A 22,113-nucleotide genomic window follows, 5' to 3' on the forward strand; every position below is an offset into this window, starting at 1 on the left:
GATTGAGTCCCACGTCGGGCTTCCTGCATGGAGCCTGCTTCTTGCTCTGCCTGTGTCTCTGCCTCTCTCTCTGTTTCTCATGAATAAAATCTTTAAAAAAAAAAAAAAAAAAAAAGAAACCTCAGCTCCTGATATGGCCAAATACTTCATCTTCCTATTTAATGGAAGACAGCAAGTGTTAGTTAACTGCTTATAAAAGTTTTCTTTCTTACTCTCAGAAAATTATTTTTTTTGAGAATTATTTTTTCTTCAATTAGGAAAGAATAACCACACCTCTTAACTCACTGGCATATTCAGGAGCACCCCAAAATTCAACAATCATCCCAATAAACTTATCAGTAAAACACATACTATGAAAGGGGAAAAAGGGAAACTATCCACACATCCTTTATGTCTGCAGAGAAAGCTCTTTTTAGGAGACTGTCCCATGTGCCAATCTGAGCATAAGAACATGACTGATATTCTTAGCATAATTTTTTTTTAAAAAAAGGAACAACTCATTTTTAAATCATTTTACTGTTTATACCATAATCACATTAAAATTGGCAGAACTCCCATGACAGACAGGACAGAGACCTGTCATGCAAGGAAAAATAGGGTTTCATAAAGCTTGAGAGAAGCACCAGGGTTACACAGGGCAGCTGCAGCAATCTGAGGACAGTGCCAAGGTGCTGGAGCAGGGTAGGAACAACCAGTGCTACAGTGACAGCTGGCCTGAGGCCACTGTGGCTTCCTAACGGGAATTTCCTAATATGCTTGGGAAGCAGAGCACTTTAACAGATATAAATGGAGTAGGGTACTGCTTCTGCAGAATAAATTCTACAGGTTCCTGGGCAGGCTCTACAAATCTCATGAGATAAATGCTTGCTGAATTATGAGTTTGCAAATGTAGTCCCATAACCAATATCCAAGGAAATTTTACCAGTGAAATTCTTAGGCCAAAAAATAAATAGCCACACATACCAAACCTACACACCGTGAATTACAATGGTGCCATGTTAGAGCTTATGAAAGAACCAGAGCAGGAAAGATTATTCAAACAGAAGATCCTCATCCTTCTCTTCAGCCAAAAGATTAGCAGGCTCCATCACTTCTCCAGCTGCCCTCCGTTGTTCCAAGTCCTTCTCCGATTTTTCCTTGAGAATCTTTTTCTTCTCCTGTATTTTCTTTAACCTGTAAAACAAAAGGAGGGAATTTTCTGAACACTTCCAGTTCTAAGTAGATTTGATTTCTGCTAGTTTTATAAAGAGGGTAATAAACACCTACAAATGCTAACCTCCATATACTACCTATTTAGTATCTGTTGCCCCTACCAGCCCTGTTCATAACCAATTCATATACATGCATCATTTCTCGGAGTACTGGCTAATTCTCTAATGGTATGATTTATATTATTATGTAATGCCCCCCAAGTACTTTATACTTTCTCCTAGAACATGTTCATCATGCAATACATATTCATTGATTGACAAATTCCAGTTTACCCGATCCAAATTACTATTTCAAAGATTAACCAAGTCTATGAATAGTTTCTCCTAAGGGCCTTTTTGGAGATGTCCTGTTTTAAATATGTGCAAAACATGGCATAGTCTCCACAGCCTTTGCCAATATTATGTCTTGCTTTCATTTATCAGAATAAAATACAGGCTGTGCTAATTCTAAAGAACATAAGCCAACAGTCTCAACAAATTAAGCCTTTGGGATATGAAAAACAAAAAATGATCAGTAACTGCCAATTTCAACAAACCTATAGAATTCTTCTCGCTCTCTCTCATCCAGCTCTGTGATGATATAAGCAAGGGTACGTTCGATCCGGGGAATGATGACTAGGGTTTAAAAAAATATGTATGTGAGAACTTCAACCGTTTTTTTCAAACTGCCAATGTTCATCTGTAGATTTTTTCTAATTGTAAAATTAATATACATTTACAATGCAAAAACGTAGAAAACAAAAAGAAAAAATAAAGTATCCAACCACCCTAAAATAACTATTTCGGTATATGCCCTTAGCATCCTTTCTATGGACAGATAACTTTGGACCACAATATATACAACAGTGAATATACTGAATTTATATGAATATGTAACACTGAACCACACAGATGTTACTTTAAACATAAATTCAATCCACTGTGAAAAGGTAGATCAGGCAGTGGGACTAAGTTGAGTTTTAGGTTAATCATAAGGTGCTACTTTACACAGAATTTGCCTATCTGCTTCTAAAATGTAAACTTGCTAAGAGTTGGAACCATTACTTTATCCACTTTGTTTGGCTTGGAATTCCATTTACAAGGCCTGGCATTAGCAGCTGGTCAGGAAAGGTGTATTGAGTTTTTAAAAATGAGATAATTTCCTCCTTAACAGCAAAATAACGTCTCTACTGTTCAAAATTTGTTCCTTTACTTTAAAATTGAATATTTCGGGATCCCTGGGTGGCGCAGCGGTTTGGCGCCTGCTTTGGCCCAGGGCGCGATCCTGGAGACCCGGGATCGAATCCCACGTCGGGCTCCCGGTGCATGGAGCCTGCTTCTCCCTCTGCCTGTGTCTCTGCCTCTCTCTCTCTGTGTATGACTATCATAAATAAATAAAAAATTAAAAAAAAAAAATAAAATAAAATAAAATTGAATATTTCTTTAGTGAAAATGGAGCTTCATGAACAAAGTATTGTGGCAACGCTACACACAGTTACAGAATAATGAAATAAGAGATGGAAAATAAATGCATCCAATAGGAAAATTTTTAGGAATCAAGGAGAAGAGCAGGATATAAGGCCTATAGGAAAGGGATTTCAAGTTAAATATTTAATTGGTTCAAAAAGATTACTGAATCATTGGAAAGAACTAAAGAAAACACCAGGGCTCTTGAAAAATAGTTTCGTCCTTTGTTCATAACCAGAAATATAACACTTCAGAATTTTTAACTTATGAGTGTAACTCCCCCCAAATCCACATACATAACTCTAAGTACTTACTAACACCTTCCTGTGCCCTTCCTACTAACCCACACTGCCCTTCCCACTGTGGAGAGGGTAAGGTCTTATTCACCTCGTGATCAGGGCCTGATTCCCATACAAATGTGGAGGTATGGACAAGTGGACAAAGAACCTCACAGCTTACACTCACCGTGTTCAATGGCATTTACACGCCTGTTGGTTATCTTAATGGCTTCATCCAAAGTAACAAAGGAAGTCTAAAATAAGAGGACAATAATGTAAGCATGAAGTCTTCCTAATCATGTCCTGTTCACTTGGCTTCACGCAGACTGCACTTGTAGAGAACATTTGGAAACCAAAACTACTTTCGACATGCTAAAAAGCAAAAAAATTCTTATGAGGTTTCCATACAGCTAACACTATTTCCTTGCCATTATAATTTGTTTACTTCAGATTCACCCTAAAGTCATAAAAATGGCAAGGGGAGAGAATCAGATAATATTACATATATATCTCTATTAACTGGCCACAAAGGGGAAAAAGAGTAGCTTTCATGCATAAACCATGTTATATTTACAATTAAATCTAGTATTGGCTGTTGCTATTCTCACCTACCAAAGAGTGAAACTCTTCTACTACACACATATTTTGTTAGTAGTAAGTGGGGACAATGGTGCCGAAGTCACCATTTCAGAAATCAAAACCCCTCTGGCTTATTTCATATAAAATCAGAAATAGCTTAAAGCACTAAGTGAAGGATGCTCTGATTCAAGATGCGAATCTTCTCCAAATAGCTCTTAAATATCAAACTGTAGCAGGAATTCTCTGGCTCTTCTGCTACTTACCTGAAGTGAAGCTAGTTCCACCAGTAATTCCACTGCTTTGGCATAATTCCTCTTTAATTTAGCCAATTGTTCCCCACCTCTGGCTAAACCAGTCAGTTCATAACCTGAAAGAACCAGTCAGACAACATTTGTAATTACAGAGTAAATAATCTTCCCCATAAGTTTCCCCAGAACAAGTCAGAAGTTCTCCAAATAAGGAGAAACAAATTCACTAAACCCTGTTAAGATGCAAACATGAAGCACCCATCCCACTCCCCCAGGACATGCTGATAAATGAATATGCCTGGTTTTTCTCATATGCGGTTTTAAGCATTTGTTTTGTTTTTATTTAAATTCCAATTAACGTACAGTGTAACAGTTCCAGGTGTTCAATATAGTGATTCAACACCTCCATGCAATACTTGGTGCTCATTACAAGTGCACTCCTTGGGGATGCCTGGGTGGCTCAGCAGTTTAGCGCCTGCCTTCGGCCCAGGGCACAGTCCTGGAGTCCTAGGATCGAGTCCCACATCGGGCTCCCACCATGAAGCCTGCTTCTCCCTCTGCCTGTGTCTCTGCCTCTCTCTCTCTCTCCCCATCTGTGTCTATCATGAATAAATAAATAAAAATCTAAAAAAAAAATTATTAAAAAACAAAGTGCACTCCTTAATCCCTATCAACTATTTCACCCATCCCCTCCCCCGCACACACACCTACCCTCTGGTAACATTTGTTCTCTATAGTTAAGAGTAACAGTGAACATATTTTTCTTCCCAAGGAAACTATTCTAAATATAACTATAGGTGAAGCTTTTAACCAACCTTCACTTTACCACCCTATGCCCCATTCCCTTGGGCATCATATGGCCTGGTGCCCATAGTACAATGATATTCCATTAACAGGTGACTCTCTAGGATGCTCCATTTCTTTATTTGAGCTACACTAAATGTTCTATGTGAACCAATGGAAAATGAGTCCCAAAAATTGTTGGTCCTATGAAAAAAAGTCAATTATTTTGGAAAGATTCAATAAAGACATGTCATTACCCAAAAAATGCTATCAAATTAGGAAATGCTAAGACAATTGTAAAAAATTGAGAGCTATAAAATCTAGGAATATTTAGCATTCAGATTGCATCACAGAATCTAAGACCTTAAAGAAACAAACTGAAATTATGAACAATGCATTATGGGCATAGTTTATGTAGAAAGACAACACAGAAGTCTAATTAGTGGATTCCTACTCAAAGGCCACAGCCTTAAATTTTTTTAATGGCAAATGACTATGTTTATGTATTTATAGGTTGAAATAAATTATTTTAAGACATTACAATGTTTTATGACTTCCTGCCATAACACTTTTATTAACTGATTCCTCCCAACTGTACAAGAAGGATGCTAACACTGGAACCACTGAACTCTAAGAAAGCCTATCTAGCACCCATTTTCCAGAAAAAGGTTCATTTAAAGAGGAATCTGGAGGGCACCTGGGTGGCTTAGTTGGTTAAGCGTCTGTCTGCCTTTGGCTCAGGTCATGATTCAGGGGTCCCGGGAGAGTACCCCATATCCGGCTCCCTCCTCAGCAGGGAGTCTGCTTCTTCTCCCTCTGCCCCTCTCCATGCCCCCTGTAGAGCCTCCTTGTGCTCTACATCCTTCTCAAATAAATAAATCTTTAAAAAAATTTAAAAATTAAAAATAAAGAGGAATCTAGAGAACCCAGAGACAGCACTACCAAAGTTTCACACTTACTGTCAGTCCCTTCATGGTAATGTTCAAACACTGGCAAAGTAACACCTGTTAAAAACAAACATGTGGATTCACAAACATGTCTCTGAAGTAGTTTCTTAATTACCATTGTTCCTTATGTTTCTTTTTTAGCAAATACTCAAAAGACAAGAGACTATCTAGAACTTTACTGATTTCAATGAATCAATTTAAGGAACCTGGTATCTTAAGTGTTCATTCCTATTTAATAATCAACTTATCCTGAGTAATAAGACATCTAGCTGTTACAGTTTTCTCCTTTCAGCTTTGAGGCATACGTAAAATTTTTTTAAATGCATATTTAATTATGCATTTTTGATAAATTTAGATACCTGCATACACCCATGATACCATCACCACAATCAAACGTATCTATCACCTCCAAAAGATTTCTTGTGTCCCTTTTCTTGTTTGTGTGTGTATTAATACTCAACACAAGAGCTATCCTGAGTTTTTATATACACAACACTGCATTGTTACCTATAGGCACTACACTGTACAGCCAATCTCTAGAACATATTCATCGTGTATAACTAACTTTATCCCCCCCACCCCTTCCTCTGGAAACAACCAGTTACAAAGATTTTAACATGTAAAGCAAATCAACTTGTTCTAATTAGAAGAGATTAATTAGGATATGAAGATCTTGCCTATAAACAGATTAATTTTTAAATGTCTTCTTCCTAAGGATTCTAAAGAGTTGAAAAGTTACCTGCTACATTATCTTTCTTAGCTCGGATCTTCACCTGGGCTTTATTTACATTTTGGATAACTGTGGTGCTGCAGAAAAAGAAAAGGCTTTCATTTAATTGAGATTTTAGAGCGACATTTTCAGCAAGAGTGAGGTAGTACAAGTCTGTTTTGAGAATTCTTTCCAGAAAAAGAAAAATCACTGCTGCCAGAGGAGGGCCTCAGAGAGCAATGAACAATATTCAAAGCTCTAATGGTAAGAAAACAACAAAGTGATTTTAAAGTACACGGATTGCTTGAGTTTTTGGTCAGGCATATGGTGCCAAAGATGTGACTTTAAGGATTTTTATTCAGCTAATGTAATTTAGAGAAAACTCCTTCCTTCTAGGTTTGCTGTCCAAACCTTCTAGCTTGGCTAAGTAGGAGGTTCAATTCCCTTACCCTGGAACCTAACTTCCATCTGGTTTTGTCTGAGTACGCAACCCAACCTGTTCTTATCATAAAGTGTTTTCACCAAACCACCCTAAAACACATTCACATACCACTTACATACTATTATTGATTCCCTCCCTCTGCTAGAAAAGTCAATGCAAGTTGCCATTCTACCAACACTAGCAAAAATTAAAAGTCCATCTCTTCAAGAGGCCTTATCCCCCTGAGGTTGTAAAACCTGCCCATTAGGTAATACTTCTGAATGACACACTCTAGGAATGGAGACATTGTGTCATTGGGTAAAGACGATTAAAATTTTAAAAAAGCCCTGAAAACAATTTCCATCTCTGTCCCCAAACAGCCATTTGACCTCTTAAAGGCACTGAATTTAAAAGGAGATGAACAATGCTTGCTGGGTTTACCACACAAGCTTATTTGGGGAAAATGATACAACAAAACTGGCAAAACCCCTGTAAAGCCAAAATTAAACCATTTTACATGCTTTGTATGTAAAGCATACATTGATGTAAACAAAAACCGCAGAATTCACATCCTTTAAAGCAATTCTATTCTCCAACTTTGCCTAAAGAAGTAATTCTACAGAAACAAAAATATGAAAATGTTCATGCCATCTTTTCTAACAATCCAAAAATCTAAAACCACCCCAAATGTTCACCATTAGGAGAAACAGTTAATAAATTATGTACACCTAGAGAAAAGTTATACAACTATATGAAAATAAGACATTTAGGATACAATGTTAAATGAAAACAGACTACAGAATGTTAAGTAACCTATGCCTACAACTCTGAACCAGACACATGTGGGTGACAATAAAGACACTGGTGTTAGGGTGATAATTGAGTAATAATAATAATACTTTTAACCCCATCATTTGTCTTTAATGCTTAGATGCTTTTTCATTAAGCATAGCTTTTAAGTGAAATTATGAACATAAAAGCACTTTTTCAAAATAGCCCATTAAGTCTTCTTACCTAAAGTCCCCTGCTGTGAACTTGGCCTCAGCAAGTGAAAAGGCAGCTTCTCTCATCACTTCACCCATTAACATTTTAGTCTGGAAAAGCATAAACCAACAACTTATTCAACCAAAGTTTTTACAAGGAAAAAAACATGAAAATCATTTTCCTTTAGTAGCCAGTATTTTATGCCAGGTCTAAAATATTGACTTGATAACAAAAACATCCAATTTTGCTTGGACAGTTTTGGTTATGGTCTCTAACAGTGTTGCAAAACCACATGTTTTACAATTAAAACATCTGAATAGAGACATTAAGAAACAGAAAACAATCTTTATTGAAGGATCCATCTTATTCCTGAATGGGTGCATACTAATGTGCTCAAATTAATCTCTTAAATTCACTGCACTGCAGTCAAAACCTTAATGGCATAGTGATTTTAATATAAATCCAAATATTTAATGTTTGAGAAAATCCAATCTTTCTGAAAGGAAAAGAGCTGGGGCAGGTGGGCAGAGTTGTAACTATATGTAAAACATATAGTTCCAAAAAGGAACACATAGTTACAATAAGGAAATACATCAATTACAGGGACAATTAAGTCAATGAAATGTAAGAGTTCAGAAACAGTCACAGGTCTATATAGAAATTTAGTAAGAGACCATTCAACTGGCCAGCCAATAACAAAATGAGCTTGTCCCCACCTCCTCACATCACACACTCCAGAAGTTATTAAAGTTTTTAAAATAACTATAAAACACAAAATATTTTCTTAATCTCTTTAAGTCTTTCTAAGCATTGTATATAACCCAAAAGCCTTGTTAAAAAAAAAAGACTAACAGATTGACCAAATAAAAAATATTTTTTAGGGCACCTGGGTGGCTTAGTTGGTTAGGTGTCTGCCTTTGGCACAGATGGTCCTGGGATAGAGCCCCACATGAGCACCACATTGGGCTCCCTGCTCAGCAGGGAGTCTGCTTCTCCCTATCCCTCTCCCCACTCATACTCGCACTCACAAGCGTTCTCTTTTTCTCTCTCTCACAAAAATTAGAATCTAAAAAAAAAAAAAGTCAGCTTTATAAAAAATGCATTTTGAAGAAGTTAAAAGCCAGGAGGAAATATTTTAGCATTTTATAAACTAGAATATTTGTAGAACTTCTACAAAAAGATAAAAGTCACCAAAAAAATCAAATAACCCATAAACATGAAAAGATGTTCAACCTCATAATCAAAAGTAGTACAAATTAAAAGATACTAATTTTAGGGGCCTCTGGGTGGCTCAGTCAGTTCAGCATCCGACTATTAGTGATTTTGGCTCAGGTCATAATCTCAGGATTATGAGATCAAGCCCTACACATCAGACTTCATGCTGAGCATGGAATCTGCTTGAGATTCTCCTCTCCCTTTGCCCCTTCCATGGCTCTCTCTGAAATAAATCACCTTTTAAAAAGTAAAAAGATACCAATTTTAGCCCAACGAACTGGCAACAAATAAAGATTAATAACCAGTTAGGAAGAATTTGAGAGAACAGGTCTTCCCATCGATCATTTGGTAAGAATATAAATTAGTATAACTTGGAGAATAGTTATCCACCAAAAATTTAAATGAATAGGGACACCTGGGTGGCTCAGTCTGTTAAGTGTCTGTCTTTGGCTCAGGTCATAATCTTAGGGTCCTGGGATGGAGCCCAGGTTTGGGCTCAGTAGGGAGTCTGCTGCTCCCCCCTGCCTCCCCTCATGCTCTCTCACTCTCAAAAAAAAAAAAAAAAAAAAGTAAATCCTTGAGATTCTAGAACTTTCTGGAGAAATGCTAGCACACATACTGTTAGAAGATGGAGGAGGGACAGTAAAGTGTCCTCCAGAGGGAGAAGGCACTCTGAGACGGAAAAGCAACACAAACCACTCCATATTATTTACACAGTTATTCTAGGTAACTTACCAACAGGGAGAGATAAAGAAGACAATCCAGGTAGCTATGCAGCTACTCTCCACCGCTGTTCTCTACCAAGTCTGGACCATAACCACTTTTATAGAGTGAAAGGGCATGGCAGGGAGGTCAAAGGGTATTACTTAAAGCGGTACTCTCTGCATGCCAGCCATCTCTACTAGTTGCCTGAAGTGGCACCCTTGTGCATCACTTAGGAAAGGTGAGAACAACACTTCCCACATTCCAGTCAGGTCTAACATTAACCTCCATGGGCCCTGGAACATGCAGCCCCAAGGGAAGTCATTGTGCAGCATGAACAAGATAAAGGAGAAAAACCAGGCAGTCAGTGTTGTCAGCACTCTGCTACTCTACCCTCAACATCTTTACGGCCTGCATAATCTTTACATGCCATTCTTCCACAACAGCCACACAGCCACCGTATTGGGAGGTGACGTGCTGTGGTTCAGGTGACATCCCTATGCCACAGCAGCAATATACTTATAACACCAAAGAAAATACTTAGAACAATGGTTCCCCAGCCACCCAGTGAAGAAGTCCTTTCCACACCCAGCAGCTGGAGCAACTGTAAATTTCAGTTATGTAAGGCCTATAACAAGATGTTTCCAGACACAACAGAAACATTAACAATGCAAGGTTATGGGCGGTAAGAAATGTTTTATAGGTAACAGATACGGCAAATCTTCAGTCAGCAACAACAGAATTGTGGTTTAGTTCCCATGAACTAATATCATCCCTGGCTTTGGTATTTTCCCTAGAAGATGAAACCATTTTTATTTTGCCCCTTAGTATCATCAGACGATGTGTCTACATTGTATGTAGACATCCATACTAACAACCCTACCTTAATACCAAGCATCAGAGATTCTGAAGCAATTATTTGCATGTGTTGGGCCCTGACCAATGTATTAGGAATACTAGATGTGAGGCCTTGGGCCCAAGGGATTAGGACACCAAGCCACAGGGAGGAGGCATTCCAAGTCAATTTCCAATGAACTAGATAGAGCCTTACCAGATGGAAATCTTATAACAACCACAAAAGGAGTTCCTCCACCCCCAAGGGCCCTCAGACCTCCCAACAATACCCGCACCCAAGAGCTGTAAGCTGCATGGGTGCTGCTGGTTAGGCATTCATATACGTAGATGTCTGTCCTGCTATGCATGCACAGCTTTAAAAAGTTGAATTACCAGTTAGTCTTGGAGATCATCCTTTGAGAGAGCCGCCTAGTGACAGTCTTTAATGTGTTTATTAGTCCATTCATCCTTTGTTAGACCTGCAGCAGTCAGACTGTAAGGCAGGTGGGAAGTCCACAAGATAGCCCACGCCTCTGCCCGTTCTTGGATGTCATGGCCAGTAAAACATATCCCTTGATCACAATCGGAGTCGGAGTTTGTACATGCTCTCCAGTTCTGTTAATCTGTTATAGCTTCAGCCTAATTAGCTCTTTTACAGGCAAAGGCTTGGATAAGTCCTGTGCAAGTGTCCACACAGGTCAGTTTATGTTTGTGCCCTTCCAATACTGCCAAAGGGCCTATGTAATCTTATCAGCCAGCAAGAAACAGGGCTCATAGGCCACCCAATATACCCTAGGGTATGGCACAATGGCCATTACCTGAGGTGCCACTGAGAGCAATCCTTGTCAGCAGTTTACAGACTGGAATATTTTAAAGGCAAATATAATCTTTTTAATCTTTTTACTATTTGCTGAGTAGTTCTGGGACCTTGGTTGGTGTCCCGATTTATGAAAGACCCATTCTCTACATCACACAGGGTCAGCATTTCCTCTAGCAGGACTGGTTTCTGGGCTAGAGCATTTGCCTCATAATGGCCTGGTACTGGGGATAGGGAGTGAGCAGGGACACATGCCATACTTGGACAGCTGCATCAGGCTTAGGGCATACTTCCCAAATATACTCCTACAATTCTACTCCCCACAGAGATCTATTTAATATACCCCAACCTTCTTTGTGCCATCACAGCATCCATGCTGTCAACCCTTACAACATTGCCCAGCTGTCAGAAGCCAAATCCATGGGCACTGCCTCATATGTCAACACAACCCATACCACCCTCAAGTCTGCCCACAGACTACTTTGTTTAGTTCCTTCTTCAAACCAAAGTACATCAGAATCCAGACAGATAGCAGAGGAATGCCAAATAGGCAAGTTTCCCTGGCAACTGCCATCAGTATACTATGTATCCGCAAGAGGTGAGCCTTCCCCTTTACTTGGGGGAAGGGAGGCAAAGTGTCAATGACTTCTGGAAGTTGTGTTGGGTTGACTGAGGTGACTGGCCCTAGTAATGAGTATTGCTCATGAGATAGCGAGATGGTATTGCAAGAGCTCCTCCGCTGTAGGTAAGCATGCCATTTCTATGTGCTTACCCAGACAGAGGCACACTTAGGTCTGCTGAAGGAGTCCTTAATTCATCCTCCTACTCACAAAGAGGTGCATACCATCAGAGGCAAATCAGCACTCCTGGTCCTTCCATCTGTTTTAGTGACAAGATATATAGCTAATAGTTGTTCTTCCATGGGACTACCCCGGCTCTGTTCCTTTCCACAATTGAGACTAGAATCCTAACAGAATCCATTTTCCATTTCATCAATACCACAAGCCCCAGCCAAACCCTCTAGATATGAATTTACAACTAATTCACAATTCACATCTGGCATTACTACTCTCAAGGTCTGTAATTGATTTACTGCCATTTTTGCCTTTAAGATGGCCTCCTATTGGGGAATGTCAGTTAAGCATCTGCCTTCAGCTAAGGTTTGATCTCAGGGTCCTGGATCGAGCCTGGCATCAGGCTTCCTGCTCAATAGAGAGTCTGGTTTTCCCTCTCCCTCTGCTGCTTCCTCTATCACCGCTCATGCTCTAATAAAGATGTAAAACCTTTTTAAAAAAAGACAAAAACAAAAAAGGACAGCCTCTTGTTGGTTTGCACCCCAATCCCATCAGCTTACTCTCCTAACCAAAACATTTAAAAGGTCTTAATAGCTGCTCTATCACTAGATACGGAACAAAAAGTCTCCAGCAACCCAATAAATCAAAAAAGCCTGTAATTCCTTTACCATTTTAGGGATTGAGAAGGCTTGCATTTTACTAACGACTGTCTCTGGCAGTCTTGGGGAGTGTCTTACTTGACACTTGTCTTACTTGATCAGGTGATGCCCAGGAACTTTACCGATTAACCCAGACTAAGACAGGGAGGATAAAATCACCACAAGTTAACATTACACCTATATAATGATAAAGCACTGTTGTCTCTGACAATATCCATTTTTCCAAATCTCTGGCCACCAACCTGTGACAAACTGTGGGACTATGGAGATAGGAGATACACTTGGGGCAACACCTGGAAGGTCCACTGTCTCCCATTCCATATGAAGGAAAATTAATCTTGCAATTCATGTCCTAATAAATTCTGGAAAAGGCATTAGATAAGTCTAGTACATAATGATAAGTCTTAATAGATGCCATGATTTTTCCCTAACAATAAGGTTATAATAGGCACAATGAACATGGATGGGCAGAGTAATTTTACTGAGTTGCCCATCATCTACCGTCATTTGGCAGGCCCTGTTAGATTTCATTATAGGCCAAACTGACTACTGAATGAGCACTGAGTATGCCTGATTACCTGTGCCTTTTTTTTTTTTTTTTTTTAAAGATTTTCTATTTATTTATTCATGAGAGACAGAGAGAGAGAGAGGCAGAGACACAGCCAGGGGGAGAAGCAGGCTCCATGCAGGGAGCCTGATGTGGGACTCGATCCCGGGACTCCAGGATCACACCCTGGGCTGAAGGCAGGCGCTAAACCGCTGAGCCACCCAGGGATTCCCCTACCTGTGCCTTTTCTAATTCTTGAACGATAACAGTAATTTCAACATGCCCCTCTAGTAGCTCATGTTGTTTTATGTTTATTACTCTCCAGAAACAGGCAGCTGTACAGGTTTCCATTTTGCATGACCCAAACAGGTTTCACTACTCAGATACGCAACCTGAAACAACCTGTTGTTGCCATTAGAGCCAGATCCTGTAGAACATCTATGCCCAAAATATTCAAGTGAAGGAAATACGCACTAGAAAAAAATGGGGAGGAAGCCTGCCAATCTGTAGGTAGAGACTAATTTCTAGGACCTTGATAATTTATCCCACATAAACATCAACAGCCCTTATTTCTCCCCAAAATTTCAAGGGGTTTCTATAAGTGTACATTCAGTTCCATTGTCTCTTAAAGCTAATACAGTGTGTTACTGTGAGACCAATAAATGGTTAATTCAACATGAAGCCTCTGGTCACCCCTACTATATGCACTAGAGCACAATGTCTGCCTAACCCCTAGTCTTTAGGTGTAAGAGGCATGCACCCCTGAAATTCCTCTGTTAGCAGAACTCCTGGGGACACACCTGGTTTTTTTGAGCCTTCTTTCCAAAGGAATAAACTGCTTTCCCTTAAGCAACACTTTCCATAGACTTAGCAAAACCAAATCGGGTTGTCTCTATTTTCTCTCAGGGTCCTATATAAAATTAGATCTTGCCATAATTAAGAGAACTTGATGGGCCCCCTTTCTTCCATTTTATCATCCAGAGGATTTGTTTTCCCGTTTTTCAACCTATTTCCCTTATGACAGATTCTTCTGGTTTTACTTAAGCCAGCCATCATAGTAGCTACCATCGCAATGGGCCAATTAACCACAGGGGCGAGGACAGATACTAAGTCCCATACCATGCCCTGGTGGCTGACTGTAATAGAAGGCCTTCCATACCAAAGGAGAGTATTCTTTATCTAGGTCTCTAACTGCTAGGTGTAAATGACAGGTTTCATTACCAGTCCACATAGACTCACTTGTAGTTCTTCCATGGAGATCAAAGAACATCCCCCTTTTAGGCCAAGTTATCTTAATTCTAACATTTATCCAGTCAAACTAACTAGGCGCATGAGATTCTCACCCAGGACTGTGGCATAGAATTTTTGTCGCAAGGCAGGTTGAGCAGTGACTGGGGCCATTTCTGACATCCCAGACCTCCAAGAGGATACCATCTTCCCCAGTACCCACCGTGGTAACAGCCAAGCTGCCACCCCTTGGTGGCAGCCCTGCCTAACACAGTTGACCTGATCCAGAGAGTCCGAGACAGAATAGTCCCTCACCGTCCTTTCCTGACTAGTGGGAATCTCTTCTCCCTCATCCTCAGGCAAAGTGGCCTGGAGCTCTGCTGCAATCAGAGGGGGCACCTGTAAATCATCTTCCTCCTGTAGGACACAGTCAGCCTCATCAGAGCCACTACCCCAGGGACCCCACTTTAAGACATCACAGCTCTCCCTTCAGTGTGCAGCCAATGGTGGGTAACCAAGCTCTCCGCTCTCCCACAGCCGGCCCGAATTCCCAAGTGTCCCTCCTGCTGTGGGATTCCTCCAGACACAACATCCTGAGGGGAGATACAGGTGGTTCACAGATTAACAGAACCAACGCTTCTCCAGTCTTCTCTGACTCCCGACTCCTTCAAGGCGCTCCACCACCTACAGACTGAGGGCCCAGCTACCACTAGTCTCCTCTCCCTTCCCCTCTCAGGCAGGCCACTTAACTACCCCTGGGGCATTTCCCCCAAAACTCCACACTCGTAGGCCAGGCCACCTCTCCCCACACTGTGGTGGCCACCAGCTTGGGCTTCCCTTGCCTGGCCTGGATGGCTTCATTTCATCTCCAGGTTGGCTTGCTGCCTCTTAGAAGGTGGAGAAGGGCCAGCCAAGTATCCCCCAGACTCAGAAGGCACCCTGAGAATAAAAAACATCACGAGTCTTCCAGAACCATTTACACCATTTTACTCAGGATAACCTACCCACAGGAGGCACTGGACCAGCTAATCACCCAAGAGACTACTCTTCCACCAAACCTGGCCCATAATCCCCTGCTTTTATAGAGGGAGGGGCATAGTGTGACTGTCACAGTAAAGCTACCTCAAGTGGTGCCTCCTGCAGGCCAGCCACTCTGATCAGTTACCTCCAGTGGCACCTCCTGCAGGCCAGCCACCCCCCCTAGTTACCTCAAGTGGGGCCTCCTGCGAGCCAGCCACCCACCTGAGTTACTTGCGCACCACTCTAGAGAGGATCAGAACAATGCCTCCCTACATTCTGGTCAGGGCACACATTAAACCTCCATGGAGCCTATAACACAGAGCCCTGAGGAAGGTCACAGCGCAGCCATGAACAAGATGGAGGGCCAAAGATGGAGTCCGTGTCGTCAGTACTCACCTATACATGAAGATTAAAAGTACCCTCACCCACTAAATAGTAAAACCAAACATCCATCAACAGAAAAATGGTTAAATCCCATTATCCATTCAATGGTGTTCCATGCAGCTATCATAAAGAAAGAGGCAGATCTACGTACTGATGCAGAAAGCTACCCATACTCTGCCAGGGGGAAGAGGCAGAACTGAACTATATAATGTATAACAGCTGTGTGTTACTGAAAACATCCATGATGAAAAAAAGACTGTAAGTGTTCCAGAGAACATCTCTAGGAAATGAGAGAAGGGTAGGGGGTGAGAAGGGATCTTCACTTTTTAAATGTATTTCTGTATTCACCTATCATTTACTTAAAAAGTACTGAGTTGAGGGCAGCCCGGTGGCGCAGCGGTTTGGTGCCACCTGCAGCCCAGGGTGTGATCCTGGAGACCCGGGATTGAGTCCCACATGAGGCTCCTTGCATGGAGCCTGCTTCTGCCTGTGTCTCTGCCTCTCTCTCTCTCTCTCTGTGTGTCTCTCATGAATAAATAAATAAAAAATCTTAAAAAAAAAAAAAAAGTACTGAGTTGAAACATACTATGTGCCAACACTGTTCTGGGAACAGGAACTAAGTGCTGAAAGGATTAAGTCCCTGCTCTCATGGAACTAACACTTTCTAGTGGAGGCAACCAATCAAACAAGAAAACATGCAGTAGTATGTGCTATGACAAAACTAAGGAAATGTGGGAAGCCTGGGTGGCACAACTGGTTAAGTGTCTGACTACTGGACTACTGGTTTCACCTAGGGTCATGAGACTGAACCCTGCATCCAGCTCTGGGCTGAGTGCAATCTGCTTAAGACTCTTTCTGCCTCTGACCCCACCCCCACCCCCGCGCATGCTCCTGCTCTTTCTCGCTCATTCACAAATAAATAAATCAAAAGAAAAAGAAAAAGAAAAAGAAAAAGAAAAGGAAGGAAGGAAGGAAGGAAGGAAGGAAGGAAGGAAGGAAGGAAGGAAGGAAGAAAGAAAGAAAGAAAGAAAGAAAGAAAGAAAGAAAGAAAGAAAGAAAAAGAAAGAAAGAAAGAAAGAAAGGTGACAAAAAAAAAAAGAAAGATATGTGACAGAAGTAAATACAGTGGTCACTTCAGGTTGGGCGATCAGGAATGGCCTCTCTGAAGAGACCAGAATGACAAGAGGAGCAAGTCAAAAGAAGTCCTGGAAAAGAACATTTCAGGCAGGAGAAATAACTAATGAAAAGGTTCGGAAAGAAAATGGTAGGGAGAACGCTCCAAATGAGATCAGAGTGGCAGGCAGGGGCCAGATCGGATCAAGTAGGGCTTTGCAGGCAAGGGTAATGAGTCCATATTTTATTAAATGATCTGAAGCTTGTTAGTCATAATGGTATTTTTACTTTTGGAGGAAAAAATTTTAATTAAAATAACTTAAAGAAAAATTAAAATGCCAAAAGCCATGCTGGATTTTCCTTAGGTATCTTTAAAATAAGCAACTGTTGTAAACACAGTTTATTCTACCTCTATTATCTTCTTTAGGATCTGTCGAAATCGAAGAGTTAAGGCATCAGATTTTTTCTTCAGGAGGTTTCGACCCGTTTGCGCTCCTTTTAATCGAGCCTTCATGATGGTCTGTGCCCTATACAAAGTTAAAAATATTTATTCCCACTGTTTAGAAAACATAAAAATACTTCCCCAATAAAGTATTAAAGTTATGCTTTACTTTTTGATGTCATGAAAATAAGAATATATAGCATTTGTGCTGACAAAATTAGTTTCTCACTGCAAATTTCCATCTTCAGTGCTCCATAAATAAGAAGTTCATTTACTTAAAACAGAAATAATTCTTTAATCAATATCTGGAAAAACATTAAATCATAATACAATTTCTTAGGGGTCCTATTTTATACCACCATAGCTAAAATATTTGATTTGCAAGTTCAAATTATATCTGTATTTCCTTTTTTTTTTTATATCTGTATTTCCATTGCAGCTGTATTAAGCATTTTTTTTTAAATCTGTCCACTAATATCAAAAATTGAAATGCTCTTACCTTCGGGACTAACAATTCCACTATGCGAAATTTATCCTACAGATCTACTCTCGTATGTACACAAAAATATATACAATGTTAAGAATGAGTACTCCACCCTTGTAATTGCAAAAAGGTGGCAACAAGCTAAATGTTCCATAAATCATGGTTCATCATACAATGAAATAATATGCAGTCATAAAAAAAAGAGAAAGCTAAAAGAGCAATATAATCTATATTACATTCTCTTATGCAAAGAAAGGGATGAATATGCTTATACAAATACGAAGAACAGTTCTAGAAAAGATTCACAGAAACTGGTAACAGCTGCCTTTAAGAAATGGGATTGAGTGAAAATATGTTATTTACTTTTTACTATATTTATTATCTTTTGAACCTTTTGTATTAGATACCACAACCATTAATTACTTTTTCTATTAAAAGTATGGCATTTAAAGTGTTTTCATCTCACCAGTCAATATCCTATCACCAATAATTTTATTACTTTGTAAATGACTCTAGGAACCAATGACACATATTTGAGTAGTGACAAACTACAGAAATCTCCTTACCTCCTTATTCCAAACTTTTCCCATCAGAAACCCCAATACCAAAGTCAAGAAAGTAACAGCAGAAATTGACATTTCTGTTCTTACTACCATATGCCAGATAAAACATAGTAATAAAAAAAAGTAGATAAGATGATTTAACGATCAATTGTATAATGTAGATACTTAAGGTATTTGTATAAGGGGATATAATTTCATATGACTGGTACCATAATCTGTCGCAAAACAGCATGTATTAATGTATTAATGGACCTTTGGGTAAATTCCTAGATTTTATTAATGGACCTTTGGGTAAATTCCTAGATTTTACTGAAATCTTTTTCCATAGGGAAAAGGTTACACAGACAATTCTATAGCTGAAAGAAGCTTCAAATATTATCTTGAAAATGAGGCTTAGAAAAATGAAACACTTTCTTCCGTCACAGGGGGGACGGGATGGGGACAATGATGATGACTAGACTGAAACAGATTTCCGACTCCAGTTTCTTGCCCAAGACTCAAACTAAAGCTCAAACCCAGGCCCACTGTATCCCAACCACATGCCACACTGCCTATTTATAAATAGCATCAGATGAACAGTTCCCTCTTTGAAAACTACTGTCAGTAGCTGAATTTGCACTGACTGGCCTCACTGGAGGTCTAAGTGAAGCCGGTTCAGCTTCTAGCCTGAGCTGGAACTATCCAGCCCAATGTGTACATTTAACATATTATGTTGTTGACACTAATGACCAGAATTTGGGCTCAAAGAGTTGGAGGATCAAATTTAAGTCAAATCCTAGCTGCAGATTCAATACAGTAAAAAAGGTAAGCCAATTGATAAAATTAATCATGCTAATTTTAATTTACTCCTAGCTAATGGCACCTCTGTGAAATAGACAAATTTTATTTCTTGAGTCTTGAAGAGTGATTTGCCCAAGAGTTTACAGCTAGTATGTTGTAGAATCTGGATCTGAGGGACCTCTGTTGACTGCAAATCCTTCATGCCTCTTTCGCTTTCACTCTAACCTTGTTTTGCTCTTTCTGGTGCCTAAGTGGGAGATAGCCCCACTTCACAGGGTAACACTGTATGGTGGAACTGTCTGACACAGAGGTCACTATAGTATTTTCTATCCTAGCTCTTTAAAAAAACAGAGCTGCTCAGCTCTAGGAAAAATGTTCGACCTTCAGCTAGAATGATGACTTTGTTTTCAGCTGAATCAAAGACATCTGACTGCATGACAAAATACCTGCTGTTAAGTCTTGAGGAAAATATTTAGAGAAGCAGTAACTTCCTGCACCTTATTTTCCTCTCAATCACCAAGCTGAGTGCTCTCAAGTAGCAATTTTCACTTTTATAAACCTATTAGTCTTCTTGTCTGAACCCAAAGAAGGCCATTTTCACTTCTTAGACTCAAAGTACAAACAAAAATATGTTAACATTCTGAGTACCATCAAAAATAAACACAGCCAGACATTAAAGTGGTGAAAAGAAATTTTGTTTAGTAATCACTGAAAGTAGGAGAAAGAGGTGAACTACATTCTGACTTGTACAGAAGTGGTTAGGCATTTTAAAGGAAGAATAAGGGAAAGGAGCTAGAGTGGACTCAAGAAGAGTCACAGAAGTGAAAAATTACAAAGGGTTGATCACTGAAAATGACACTTGGCTAGTTGTGCCTGCTAGCTGGTAGTCATGGAAGTTAGGATTCTATCTTCCCATGAGACTGGGAGACAGAGGCCTCATCCTTCCCAATGACTACATTTCAAAGAAATGGCTTTCAGATCGTTGAGAACGACACTTCTGAGTTGTAGGAGAGACATACATATCTCAAATGGAAAAGAAAAGACTTCCTAATTATAAGCTATTTTTAATAAATGCCTTAAGAAAGGGAGGTCAAGGGCTATCCTAGGTATTGGACAGGACAAACAAAAAAAATTCTCCTGGTAGCACTGGGCTTTCTCAGGCAGGCATTTTAATGGTTGCTTGAGTCATTCTAAGAACAGAGCCTTAGGCCATGCTAGTTTGGTGGTGTCTCAGGGAAGACTTTTAGTCAGTCAAGTACTGGGAGTTCTGCAGATCTTACCATCCCAGGGTAGCCTTGGTCCTTATCTATTTTACAGGCACTACTTTTCTCCACAACTGACTTGCTTCCTACCTAGTACAAACACCTATTAGAAAACCAGTAGGTGAAAGTAAAAAATAAGCAAACAAAATCCAAGAACTCTTTCATTTCATTAACAGCTAGAGCTACCCTGGCAGAAACAAATCTAAGTCTGGGATTTGAATGTAACTCTTTTACTTTAAGCATTCCCAGATTCTCTGAGAAAAAAAAAAAATCAAGATGAAGAAAAAAAAACCCAGAACACTCCCAAAGAAATAGGACCACAATCAAAAGATCTAAATATCAAAGCCTAACTGATTTTCTACTTCTCACTGAAGAAGAAAAAAAAAAAAAAGTAGTAGAAGAGAAGGCAAATAATAATCTTTACTTTCTACGCATTGTTAGGCACATCTGAGAAATCTGCAAAACTGTCTTTAAAAACTGGCCACTTGGGGCTCTAATGCTTTTTCTCCCGCGAAAGAATTCAGGCCCAAGAGAAGGGCAGGCCACAAGTGAGCAGATCCCAAGAAGACATGGGTTCATCCAAAGAAATTTTTTTGTAGATTTTCTATGGGTTAATTATCAAGACGCTCTCTCCTCCTGGAGACAGCTCACAATCAGGGGGAAAGGTGTGTAAACAAATATTCACTTTATATAATCTGATGGGTGGTATAACAGAGATCTGAACGAGGTGCAATGGTGATGGAGCAAACGGAATGCCTCAGAAACTCAGGGATATCTTCCCACTGCAGGTGACATTTCGTGGGATCTGGGAAAATGAGGAAAAGGATCCAAGATTGAATCTGATGTCCACGCTAGGGCAATTCGACTCAACCCCCAATTTGGCCTGGACGCCTCTCTTATGTGCTTCTCACCATTGTAAACTTCCCTTCTCAGAGTATTTATCAAACCTCGCTGGCTGGTCCATCTCTCCGTTAAACTGCGAACTCCCTTAGGCAAAACTGGCGACGATTCATAGTTCTATAAATCCACTGCCCAGCTACATAAGGGAATATGGGATGAATGGCTTCATTACCAAGTCAGCGCACCTCCATAAAAACAAGCAGGCCGAGCAGCCTGTCCCTACGGATTGGAATCGCTCTGTTCCGTATGGTTTCCTCAGAGGGACGTGTGAGGGGGCCGTAAGGGTGCATCGCCCCAAACTCACGAAATTCAGGATCCGCCCAGCAAACAAGGAACCTCGCTGCCGGTCCGGGGTATGCAGGGATCGCAGCTCGGGACAGGCGTTCGTGAACCTACGGATGCTGCTCGACCCGTTCTTTTACTTACATGCGCGAGGGAAAGATTTCAATTCGGTCTTTGCCCGACATTCTGACGATGATAGTTCGGCTCGGATCCCTAGCCGGGCAATTGTGGCTGCAACAGCCCCAGCCACAGGGTCTTCCTCCACGGGAGTCAGCTGATTGTGTCACCTGACCTCTTCGCGTTGCTAAGTGGCAGCTGGGATACGTATATACGCATCCTTCACTTCCGCTTCCTGTTGGCACGTGGGGAGGGCGGGGAGCGGGGGGGGAAGGACAAGAATGAGGCGATGCCCGGATGTTGAGGCCTCGCTCGCACCCTGCACTGAACTTCCCCTCACTTCCGGTTCTCCCCCAAGCCCCGCC

At 40.4% G+C, this 22,113-nt stretch overlaps 1 protein-coding gene across 1 annotated transcript; it reads right to left on the bottom strand.

Annotated features, from left to right (window-relative positions):
• Positions 1-497: 497 nt before the first annotated feature.
• ATP6V1D (ATPase H+ transporting V1 subunit D) lies at positions 498-22,102 on the bottom strand. Its single transcript, XM_025444242.3, has 9 exons — positions 21,776-22,102; positions 17,328-17,445; positions 7,637-7,716; positions 6,232-6,299; positions 5,505-5,549; positions 3,778-3,881; positions 3,123-3,189; positions 1,748-1,826; positions 498-1,173 (listed from the first exon to the last, which is right to left on the bottom strand). Exons 1-9 carry the CDS (start codon positions 21,814-21,816, stop codon positions 1,032-1,034), a joined length of 744 nt encoding a protein of 247 aa, XP_025300027.1. The 5' UTR covers positions 21,817-22,102; the 3' UTR covers positions 498-1,031.
• Positions 22,103-22,113: the final 11 nt, after the last annotated feature.

Source organism: Canis lupus, chromosome 8 (assembly GCF_003254725.2).
Source record: "Canis lupus dingo isolate Sandy chromosome 8, ASM325472v2, whole genome shotgun sequence".
NCBI lineage: Eukaryota > Metazoa > Chordata > Mammalia > Carnivora > Canidae > Canis > Canis lupus.